Here is a 12,271-nt window from a genome sequence, read left to right on the forward strand (position 1 = left end):
ACTTCAGCAGTCATTTTCTGAGCTTACCCTCTACCTCATTGTGTGGTGGGTGTTTGGACACAGAGTTATGGAATCTTCTCCCCTATTTTCATTCCTTCCCCTCCTAAATACAAAGCATACTCAAAACTTCAAAGTCACCAGCCACCCCACTTTCTTTTTAAAGGTTTAAATTTTAATTACTCTCTGCATTCACTATGGGGCTCGAATTTACAACCCTGATCAAGAGTCACATGCTCTACCAACTGAGCCAGACAGGCACCCCAGTTACCAACCTTTTAGTTTCAGCTTTAGGTACAGGTGATCAAGCCAAGGAGATAGCTCTGGTGCCCTCCCGTAATGTTACTGAAGTTTTATATTCTTTTCATTTCAAAATGGGCTGAAAGCTTAAAAGTACAAATGACCTTGGAGATAAAACATATCTTCATGGATTTCAGACAGAATGAGCACAATGTTGTCAAGCACCAGAGCAGGTCACAATAAAAGAAGTACTTTGTGAATGTTTTAACAGGATGGAGATACTACCGAGTGGAAAAGGGGACAGGGTAGGTGTGGCTAAGTCACTGATGAAGAAAAATTGATAATTTCGCTGTTGCCAAGTGCTGGCCATAAGCACCTTATGTGAGTGGATGGATAGAAGCTCTTTGCAGGTGTATTTCACATCACTTGTGGTGTATAGGCCCATGCTTTAGCAAAACCTAGGGTGAAATCCCAAATATTTGTTTGTATTAGGTCTGGATAAAATTCTCACCGGGCCAGGTGTAGGCACCAGAGGGAACTGTATTGAGTCTTGTGACCAGTAGCGGTCTCTGTATGATTTTGATTGATGTTTTCCTTAATGTTTTTATTTTTATTTTTTATTTTTTATTGGGTTGCCTGGATAGCTCATTCGGTTAAGCATCTGACTTCAGCTCAGGTCATGATCTCACAGCTTGTGAGTTCAAGTCCATTGTAGGGCTCTGTGCTGACAGAGAAGAGCCTGGACCCAGTTTTAGATTCTTTGTCTCCCTCTCTTCCTCTCTGTGTGCCCCACCCCCCCATGGGCGCTTTCTCTCTCTGTCCCTCCTTCAAAATAAATAAACATTAAAAAAAATAAAGTTTTTTTCTCTTATGTATCAAGAGTGAGTGGGGGAGGGGTAGAGAGAGAGGGAGAGCGAATCCCAAGCAGGCTGCACATTGCCAGCACAGAGCCCAAGCCTACACGATCGTAGCTCAATCCTGCAAACTGTGAAATATGATGTGAGCTGAAATGAAGAGCTGGAGGCTTAACCGACTGAGATACTCATTGATTGAACTTAATAAAATGAAAAAAATGGGAAGATGTAGTTGATGAACCTTGAGGATGTTGTGGTAAGGGGAATAAGACAAAGATAAATGACGTATGATTCTATATCTATGAGGTATCTGAAGTAGTAAAAAAATCATAGAAACAGGAAGTAGAATGGTGGTTAGAAGGGGTTGAAGGGAGAGTGGAAAGAAGAGTTTTTTAATAGGTATTGAGTTTCACATTTGCAAGATGAAAAAGTTCTGGGGATCTTTTTCATAACATGAATATATTGAATAATACTGAACTATACACTTACACAGGGTTTCTAAGGTACATTTTAATGTTACATGGTTTTTACCACAATAAAAAAAAAAAGGAATATTCAGAAAAGCAGTGAACCTGATCTGACATAGTGACAAAGAATGAAATTCTGTCTTTGTTAAGGTCCATTTCTCCCTGTTTTACTACTCTTGCCTGGTTTTGGTGCTTTCTTCTTCCCCCGTTTCATTGTCCCTAATCTCCATCTACATCCTTGTCTACCGTGCATTTCTCCTTAATTCATTCCCATCTCATGTTTCAGAAGACTTTCACTCCTAGATGCCGATCCATTGATTAATCAGTTTCCCCACAACCCTACTCTTTGAGTGTAATTGAAAATGATCATAAAAGGGAGATTAAGTGTGTTGACATGGGAAAGTAAGGTCAGATATAATTTGTATCATTGTTGAATTTCCCTTTGTGCATAATTAAATAAATTTATTTCCACCTACTGCCTCTTTTTTTTTTGTAAGTAAATATACTGTCTTGATTGTATATTCTGTTTCTTGCTGCAGGCCCCTGTGAAGCTTTTCTTCTTGCCTACTTCTCCTATTAATTTTAGGCTCTGAGAGATTTTTCTGATAGTTCCACTTATTATCTCCTGAGTTGTGCTTATGTCATCATCATTATCATCATTACTTATGAATAGTGAAGCATTGGATTACCAGGTAGTTCTCTTTTGTAATGCAACATAAATTGTTAATACCACTATCATTCCTGATCATCACAATTTCTTTGTCACATTTATAGTTCTCATCATTTCAATGGCAGCCCAGTTGGCTGGATCAATGGATGGAGGGAATCACTCGGTTGTGTCTGAGTTTGTGTTTCTGGGACTCACTCATTCATGGGAGATCCAGCTTCTCTTCCTGGTGTTCTCCTCTGTGCTCTATGTGGCAAGCATGACCGGGAACATCCTCATTGTGTTCTCTGTGACCGTTGATCCTCAGTTGCATTCCCCCATGTACTTCCTACTGGCCAATCTCTCTTTCATTGACTTGGGAGCCTGCTCTGCCACCTCACCCAAGATGATTTATGACCTTTTCAGAAAGCACAAAGTCATCTCCTTTGGAGGCTGCATCGCCCAGATCTTCTTCATCCACGTCATTGGTGGTGTGGAGATGGTGCTGCTCATCGCCATGGCCTTTGACAGATATGTTGCCATCTGCAAGCCTCTCCACTACTTGACCATCATGAGCCCACGAATGTGCATTTTGTTTCTGGCTGCTGCCTGGGCCCTTGGTGTCAGTCACTCACTGTTCCAACTAGCATTCATTGTTAATTTACCCTTCTGTGGTCCTAATGTATTGGACAGCTTTTACTGTGACCTTCCTCGGCTCCTCAGACTGGCCTGTACAGATACCTACAGATTGCAGTTCATGGTCACTGTTAACAGTGGGTTTATCTGTGTGGGTTCCTTCTTCATACTCCTCATCTCCTACGTCTTCATCCTTTTTTCTGTTTGGAAACATTCCTCTGGTGGCTCATCCAAGGCCGTTTCCACCCTGTCAGCTCACATCACTGTGGTCCTTTTGTTTTTTGGTCCAACCATGTTTGTCTATACATGGCCACATCCCAATTCCCAAATGGACAAATTTCTTGCCCTGTCTGATGCAGTTATCACTCCTTTTCTGAATCCAGTCATCTACACGCTCAGGAATAAAGAGATGAAGGCAGCAGTGAAGAGAACTTTCAGACCATTAATGATTTTTAGGAAGATTTCATAAAAAATAGTGTAAGATTTTTATCCTGATCAAATGCTCTTCTTCCCTTAGATAATGAAGACCTAGAGAGATAAACCTTAATTCAAAACAAGTTGATTCACATGGAGTTGCACATGTATATGCTACTTGAAATCTTTTCTTGGCTTCACTATTTAAATACTTAAGAAATTTAAGTATATTTGCTAATACTTTAAAAGTCACGTTTTCAGTTTATCATCTGTTTTTCAATTTATCCATATATTTTCTTATGATCTACCTCTTGAGGTAACCAAGATGCTAATTATTCACTGGTGATTGATAGTCTCCACTATTACCAATAATGGCTCTTTTGCTTATTTCTTGTCAGTTGGAAAATGTACATACCTAATCCAGGTTTTTCAGTTCTATTATAATCTCTCAACTTTTTCTTTATGATTTGGAGGGCATAGTTATGTTGTTTAGCTGGAGAATTTTGCATTCAGATTGTTCTTCAAGTATTTAAAAACAATCTGCAGAGTGCAGGGCTACTAATCTCTCCTACTTGATAGCGTTCTGCCTTCATGCCCCTTTCTCACTAATCTTTCTCTTAGATAATTGCTTCATGATCACTCAATATTTTTTCTCTTGGTGATATAAACCTTTGTGGGAACAAGTTTGAAAAGCATAAACTGATGACATTCTCTGATTTTCTTTTGATCACATACATATGCACATTCATGAACCAATAATTCATTCTTTGCTTTATTCATATGTCCTCTAAAGTTATTTTTTTTTCTTACTACATGTATGGACTTGTGCTTACCCTGTATCTGGAATTGTGTCTAGGAATTCATGGAAGCATGCCAAAATATATGTCCTAGAAAATTATATATATATTAAATTATGTAATTTAATTTGCTTTATTTTAATTAAATTGTTTAAAAAAATTTTTGAGTGTAGGTGACACACAATGGTACATTAATTTCAGGTTCACAACACAGCAATATTTTGCTCTCTTATTGCTGTGGCTAGGACTTCCGGTACAGTGTTGAATAACAGTGATGAGTGTGGGCATCCCTTTGTGTTCCTGACTGTAGAGGAAAAGCTCTGAGTTTTTCCCCTTATTAGCTGTGGGTTTTTATGTATGGTCTTTATTCTTTTGAGCTATGTTGCCTGCAATCCTATTTTGTTGAGGGATTTTACCGTGAATGGATAATGTTTTTTTCTGCATCAATTGAAATGATCATACTGTTCTTCTCCTTCCTTTTATTAATGTGGGATATCATGTTGATCGATTTACAAATATTCAATCCCCCTTGTAATTTAGGAATAAATCCCACTGGATTGTGGTGAATGATTTTTTAATGTATTGTTGGATTCAATTTGTGAGTATTTTATTTTAAAATTTTGCAGTTCTTGTAGGGTTGGCTTAGTGGTCACAAACTCCTTTAGTTTTTGTCTTGGAATCCCTTTATTTCTCCTTTGACTCTGACTCATAGCCTTGCCTGATAGAATAATCTTGGCTGCAGATTTTTCCATTCAGTACATTGAATATATCATGCCACTTCCTCTGGCTTACCAAGTTTCTATTGAGAAATCTCCAAAGCCTTACAGGTTTTCCCTTATAAGTTAAGGACTTCTTTTGTTGCTTTTCAGATTGTTTCATCACTACATTTTGCAAACGAAGTGACAGTATATTTTGGTGTTGGCCTGTGTTTGTTGATTTTGTTGGTGGAGAGTTCGCTATGCCTCCTGGACTTGAATGTCTGTTTCCTTCCCCAGATTAGAGAAGTTTTCTATTATTTCTTGAAATAAATTTCCTGCCCCCTTTTTGTTCTGTTCTTCTTCTGTTACTTCTATAATATGAATATTTTTATGTTTGATAGAGTGAGTTTAAGTCTATTTTCATTTTGTATAATTCCTTTTTCTCTCTTTTGTTCAGCCTCATTAGTTTTTTTTTCATTGTCTGCCACGTCACTAAATCATTCCTCAGCTTCTTTCAGACTGCTTTTCATTGCATCACACGTGTTTCCAGTCTCCTGTATTGCATTCTTCATCTCTGATTGATTTAAAAATTTTTTTAGTTTTTTTTTTACATTTTTATTATTTTTGAGAGACAGAGACAGAGCACTAGTTAGGGAGGGATAGAGAGAGAGGGAGACACAGAATCCGAAGTAGGCTCCAGGCTCTGAGCTGTCAGCACAGAGCCTGACGCGGGGCTCAAACTACCAACAGTGAAATCATGACCTGAGCCGAAGTCAGATACTTAACTGACCGAGTCACCCAGGCGTCCCTCTGATTGATTTTTTAAACACTCTTTTATCTCAGTGGTAAGGGTCTCCCTGAAGTCTTCCACTCTTTTCTCAAGCCCAGTGAGTATCCTTATGATTGTTGCTTTAAATTCTCCATCAGGCATGTTACTTATATCTGTTTCACTTACATCTTTGGCAGTGGCCTTATCTTGTTCTTTCATTTGGGATAAATTCCTCTGTTTTTGAATTTTGTCTAAGACTTTGCCTTCTTCTGTGTGTTAGAAAAACCAGTTATGTCTCCTGCTGCTGAAAGTAATGGACTTCTGAGGAAGAAGTCATACAGTGCCCATGGCCTGGTGCTTCAGGGAGTGTCTCTGGTGTGTGCTGTGTGTGCTTTGCTGTTGTATTTGGACTGTTGTGTCTTTCAGGCCACTCATCTGTCGTGGCTCTCCTTGCCTGCTGTGAGAAGTATTTGGTCCCTCGCCTGAATGTGGGGAGTTTCAACTAGGTGTGCTCTGGTCTGCTTGTGACATGAGACCTGACATCACCTCTACCAGAACTGAGTTCTTGCAGACGTGTCTGGTTGGGATACGTGGTGTGGGCAGTGATTTGTGCTGGTCCTCTGGGGTAGGAGCCTGTTGGGACTAAGGCAGGTTTGACTGAGAAGGGCAGTGCCACCAGTGTGCAGGGGAGTGAGGGAGTGAGGCCTGGTGTAAGCAAGTTAGGCACCCAGTGTTGGCACTGTGCTGCTGTGCACAGGTGGCTCTGTGTTTATGCTGAGGGGTGGGGGAGGGAAATGGCACCAGCCAGCTTCCTTATTCCTGGAGAGGTGTCTCTGAATGATGCCCCTCAGGGACATGGTCCAAGAAGATCAAATAATCTCTTCACTGTGTGCCCAAGGCACTCCTTAGATAACTGTTTGCATGTTGTCTGCCCCCAGGGGACCTGCCTTCTGTGCAGGAGCAGTGCAGTGGCCTCCAGTCTGTATCTTAGCCACGCCCCAGACCTTTAAAACATCAAGCTTTAAGACACTGGTTGCAAGAACTCACAAGATCCAGCCCCTCTCATTTTTCAGGCCAATGGCTTTGGAGAAACATTCTGCTTGTGTGTTCCCCTATGTACTCCTCTTTCTCTCACCCTTCTCTGTGGCCATGGCTCTCTCCCCTCCGCAGCCCCTGTGATCTGTTTCTTCTTTCCTGAACCATTTCTCTGCACTTCACACTTGTTTTGATATGTCCTCTTGTCTCCTTTTAGTTGAAGCGTTTGTTCTGTCAGTATTGAGGTTCATTTCTGGGATATTTTGGATGGTTTGATAGTTATTTGGTTGTGTTCATGAGATGACATGAACCTACGGTCCTCCTCCTCTGCTGACATCTTCCTCTCCTCATCCATTTGTTTTGATTTTTAGATTTCACATATGAGTGAAATCATATGATATTTGTCTTTGTTTGAATTATTTCACTTAGCATAATATGCTCAAATCCATCCATGTTGTTGCATATGGTAAGATCTCATCCTTTTTTATAGCTGTGTAATATTCCATTGTCTGTGTGTGTGTGTGTGTGTGTGTGTGTGTGTGTGTATGCCTGTGTGTATTCCTTATCCAAAAATCTAGATGAATTATAATTAGAGAAATGAGCCAAATAGAAATGTATGATTTTTTATAGTGTTTTGTAAGAATCCATTGTGGTGTCCAAATATAATAAGCTCAGCACAGCCTATTTTTCCCATTATTTAGATTAAACAGTCTTGCAAAAATGCAAATTAAGTACCTGAGACAAGGAAAAAAAGTAAAGAACATTTGGTATTTTGTAGAGGGGAATCAGCCTTGAAGAAGCAACCCATGGGCAGGTGAGGTTTTTTGGATATTTTCTCTCATAGCTTATCACTAAGAACAGATCCCCAATGCAGAGCTATGGTTGTTATGATACAGGCAGAAAATACGTTAAGTGAAAATCAAGACTTCTGGCCAGGGAACTGTGAAAAGTGGTTCCTGCAAACTGGTGAGTATAAGGGAAATAGTTTTTTTTTCTTTCTTTCCCTCTCTTTTCTCTGTTTGCCCATCCAGGGAAGCTCTTGTTACAGAGCAGTGACAGTGTCACAGACAGCTCAAATTCTGAGGGATGATACCACATCCTTTTGGAAAAGGGAACTGAGAGAGAGCCCCTGTGATCTGAAGAGTGTGAAATAAGTTTTACATATTTTTTCTGCCTCTTTTATCTTGCTGCCTTACCCAAGGAAAGGACCCAGTTATGGAGTTGCAGCTCAGCTGAATTGAAGCAGCTGCTTCACTCTAAGAGAAACCCCATATTTCTGGTCAGCTGATGAAAATAGGCCCTGCAATTCAAAAAGTGTGGGAAGATTCTCAGAGATGAACAACCCATAGAGAGAGATCCCCTAATTCAGTGTATGCAGCAGCACACATCCTGTGCTGGTTTCTGAGCTGTGCACATGTGAGACCTATCGAAACTAGGATAACAAGACCCTTGAGAACTTATCTATGGTACAAACTACTTCCAGAATTCCAGGCAAACCAACGGGTGTCCCATGAGTGAGGCATACTCAAAACAGCATAGCTAAGGCTTTGAAAGCGGAGCTGACCCTGGATCTCCTACCATTTGAAGGTGCAGCAGAACTTCTGGTCTGAATCCAACTTATTGCCTCCTAAAAGAAGCAAACAGCAACAAACAGTTCTCCAGAGGATTCCACATTACCCAGAATGTCACAACTTAATATTCAAAATGTCTGAGATACAATCTAATATAACTTGACACTTAAGAATGAGGAAAGTGTGATCCATTCCGAAGGGAACAATCAACAGATGCCCCAAGACTACCAAGATGCTGGAAGGGGCAAATGCTTTACAGCTAGTATTTCTGCTATCATTTCTGAGGAAAGAAAAACTGATGGCTTACATGAGTACAAATAAATCTCTCAGCAGAGATATAGAAAGTATAAAGAAAAATGATATTGAAGACTTAGAACTTCAAAATACAGTATTTAAATTACAGGATAGGATCAATAGCAGATGGAGATGGTAAAAGGAAGAGACAGTGAACTGGAAGATGAATTGGTAGAAATGATCCACTGTGAAGAAGAGAGATTAAGAAAATTTGGAAGGAAATGAACAGATTCTCATGGTCTGGGGACAATAGGGAAAGGTCTAACATTCTTTTCACGAAGTCCCAGAGGAAGAGGAGACAGAGATTAGTATACAAAAGATGTTTGAAGAAACAATGGTGGAAAGCTTCCCAAATATATTTAAAGACGTAAACGTATAGACTCAAAAGGCCCAGCAAAACGAAGCAGGATATACTCAAAGAAAAACATGGCCAGAATCATTACAGTGAAACTTCATAAAATACTGACCAAAAAAAAAAAAAAAAAAAAAGAAAAAAAATTACAGAAAGCAGTCTGAGAAAAAGGACACATTATATAGAAGGGAAATGATATAAATGTTAACAGATTACTCAGAAAAAAGCCCATAAAGGCCAGAAGAGAGTGGAATTTCAGGAGGGTCAGGAATGGTATATATAAAAATATAATATTACAATATTCCTCTTAAGTTCTCTAAAATATGTATGAATATTAAAGGTAAAAATCATCACATTGAATCATCGATGTTCAGATGTGGGATATTCAGATCAAGGAACTTTTAGGTATAATACATATGACAACCATGACATAAAATGGGGAGTATATAGAGAACTCTATGGTAGGCCTTTTACATTTTGCTTGAAGTGGCACAATATTAAATATAAGCTGTGAAAAATTAGGTATGTGTAATCTCCAGAGTAGCACTAACAGCAGCAACAGTAACCGGGATATAATAATAATAATAAAAAAAAAGTAAATATAAAAATTTATCAAATTAAAAAAATATTCAAATAACCCAAAAGGAGACCCAAAAGGATGAAGGGAAGAACAACAATGGGGAGAGAAAACAAAATAAATAATAAAATGCTAGACCTAAATGACCGTGTTAATAATTTCATTAACTATAGGGGACTGCATACTAATTAAAGATGTGTTATCAGATTGAAAAAAATACCTACTATATGCTGTCTACAACAAACCCATTTTAAATATAAAGATATATATGTTAAAAAGTATGGACAATGTATCATACAAATGGTGAAAAAAAATGGGAGCTGTTATATTAATAGCTTATATTAATTACTTTTCTGAAGTGCACTTCAGAAAACGTTACTAGGGAAGAAAATAGACATGACATAATCATAAAATGGTAAATTTAGCAAGAAGACATAAAAATCATAAATTTTCATGTCCTGAATGAAAAAGCTTTAAAATACATGAGTAAAAAATGGGTGGAATTGAAAAGACAAATAGAAAAGTCCACACCTATGCTTGATGGAAAAGGTATGTAGAGAAATGAATTAGGATACAGAAGACCTAGGTAACACTCTTAACCAAGTGGATCCAATAATCATTTCTGGAGCACTCTACCCAACAATAGCAAAATACACACATTTTTTCAAGTGTACATGCAATATCCATGAAGACAGATTATATTCTGAACCATAAGGCAAACTTTACCAGAATTTTAAAAATTGAAATCATACAAAATAATTCTCTGGCAATCACAGAATTACGTTAAAGATGAATGGAATGACATGTGGGAAAATCCCAAATATTTGGAAATTAACACACTTTTACAGGGTGCTCAGTAAATATTAGTAAATGCATAAATTTTATGCATCCATTTAATCCTGTCATTAAGATTTCTCCATATGATGTTTTATTTCTTTTGTGTGTGAATGTTTTAACAGTTTTGAAGGTTTATAGTTCATTTTTAATTATTCACTGTTTATAAGTTAATTCTTTAATTTTGCATTACCTCCACAGACAGTATCCATTGACTTCTCACTATGAGAAAGAAACTATTAAACTTTAACCCTTTACCCCCTTCTCCATCTCCCTTCACTCAATTTGATTTGATTTTAGTATTCCTAGTTCTTTTAATCATTATCCTTATACTTCAACATACTTAATTATCCTTAAAGTGATGTGTTGATTTTCTTCGACTGAGAAAGGTGAGGAAAAACAGAGTTTTTCAGTAGAAATGTTTTTTTAAATTTTTGTTTAAGTTAATTACTCTTTAATACTGTCATAGTTTGTAACGTTTGTATTCTGTTCTTTAATCATAATACCCAGAATTTTTTAATATTAGGCTTTATAATTGAATATGTCATCTCTAGTCACTTTTTGATTAGTGGAGCTTATTCTTTGATGGTTTTCTTTTATAAGACCTCAAGGGAACTCTGTTTCCTAAGGTGTTTGTTTGCTTGTTTTGTTATTTTGTAGGCTGTTTATTTTGTGTGTGTGAAGTCTGGTAACTTCAACTGGATTGGCCTTGATGTGGCCCATGCAATAACATTTTTTCCCCTGGGTTATGATAGGCTCTTTAAAAAATTTTTTTTTAACATTTATTTATTTTTGAGACAGAGAGAGACAGAGCATGAACAGGGGAGGGGCAGAGAGAGAGGGAGACGCAGAATCCAAAACAGGATCCATGAGATCATGACCTGAGCCAAAGTCGGACGCTTAACCGACTGAGCCACCCAGGCGCCCCATGACAGGCTCTTTAGACTGTAGTTCAATGCTTCTTTCATTTCAGAGAAGTTTTCTTTTGAATTTTTTTCTTTACCAATTATAGTGAACGCTAAGGAACACTAATTTTTCATTTCTTAGATCTTATTTTAATCTGTATTTTTTATTTTTTTCTTCCAAGATTTTATTTAAATTGAGGTTAGTTAACATATATAGTATAGTATTGGTTTTAGGAGTAGAATTTAGTGATTGATCATTTATATATAACACCCAGTGCTCATCCCAACAAGTCCCCTCCTTAATGTCTATCACCCATTTAGCCCATGCCCCCATCCACTCCCCTCCAGCAACCCTCAGTTTGTTCTCTGTACTGAAGGATCTCTCATGGTTTGCCTTCCTCTCTGTTTTTATCTTATTTTTCCTTCCCTTCCCCTATGGTCATCTGTTTTGTTTCTTAAATTACACATATGAGTGAAATCATACGCTATTTGTCTTTCTCTGACTTATTTCACTTAGCATAATACACTCTAATTCCATCCACGTTGTTGCAAGTGGCAAGGTTTCTTTGTTTTGATGGCTGATAGTCCACTGTGTATGTATGTGCATATATATATATACATATATACATATATGCGCCATATCTTCTTTATTCATTCATCAATTGATGGACGTTTGGGCTCTTTCCATAATTAGGCTATTGCTGGTAGTGCTGTTATAAGCATTGGGGTGCATGTGGCCCCTTTGAATCAGTATTTTTGTGTCCTTTGGATAAATACTTAGTACTGTAATTGCTGGGTCATGGGGTAGTTCCTTTTCTACCTTTTTGGAGAAACCTCCATACTATTTTCCAGCATTATTGCACAGAACTCCCTAATAAATATAATAATAATGAAAAAGTTTCAAACATTGTGAGCATACCAAGATGTGACACAGAGACATGAAGTAAACAAATACTGTTGGAAAAATGGCACTGATAGACTTGTTTAATGCAGGATTGCCACAAAACTTCAATCTGTAAAAGTGCAATACCTGCCAAGTGCAATAAAATGAGGTATGCCTGTGCTTCTTGAATTTGTCCGATTTGTTTTTTACCATTTCATATTTTCTGTCAGTTATTTCTTTGCATAACCCATATGTATTTTCTGTCATTTTAGAAAGAAGTTCTATCTTGAAAAATGTATAGA

At 37.8% G+C, this 12,271-nt stretch overlaps 1 protein-coding gene across 1 annotated transcript; it reads left to right on the top strand.

Annotated features, from left to right (window-relative positions):
* The first annotated feature begins 1,044 nt into the window (after positions 1-1,044).
* LOC106969854 (olfactory receptor 4F3/4F16/4F29-like) lies at positions 1,045-3,309 on the top strand. Its single transcript, XM_015066382.2, has one exon. It carries the CDS (start codon positions 2,347-2,349, stop codon positions 3,307-3,309), a length of 963 nt encoding a protein of 320 aa, XP_014921868.2. The 5' UTR covers positions 1,045-2,346.
* Positions 3,310-12,271: the final 8,962 nt, after the last annotated feature.

Source organism: Acinonyx jubatus, chromosome B3, assembly GCF_027475565.1.
Source record: "Acinonyx jubatus isolate Ajub_Pintada_27869175 chromosome B3, VMU_Ajub_asm_v1.0, whole genome shotgun sequence".
Classification (NCBI taxonomy): Eukaryota; Metazoa; Chordata; class Mammalia; order Carnivora; family Felidae; genus Acinonyx; species Acinonyx jubatus.

What these genes read in the sequence shown, in the direction of transcription:
- LOC106969854 (XM_015066382.2), top strand. Translation starts at nt 2,347, where the DNA reads ATGGCAGCCCAGTTGGCTGGATCAATGGATGGAGGGAATCACTCGGTT.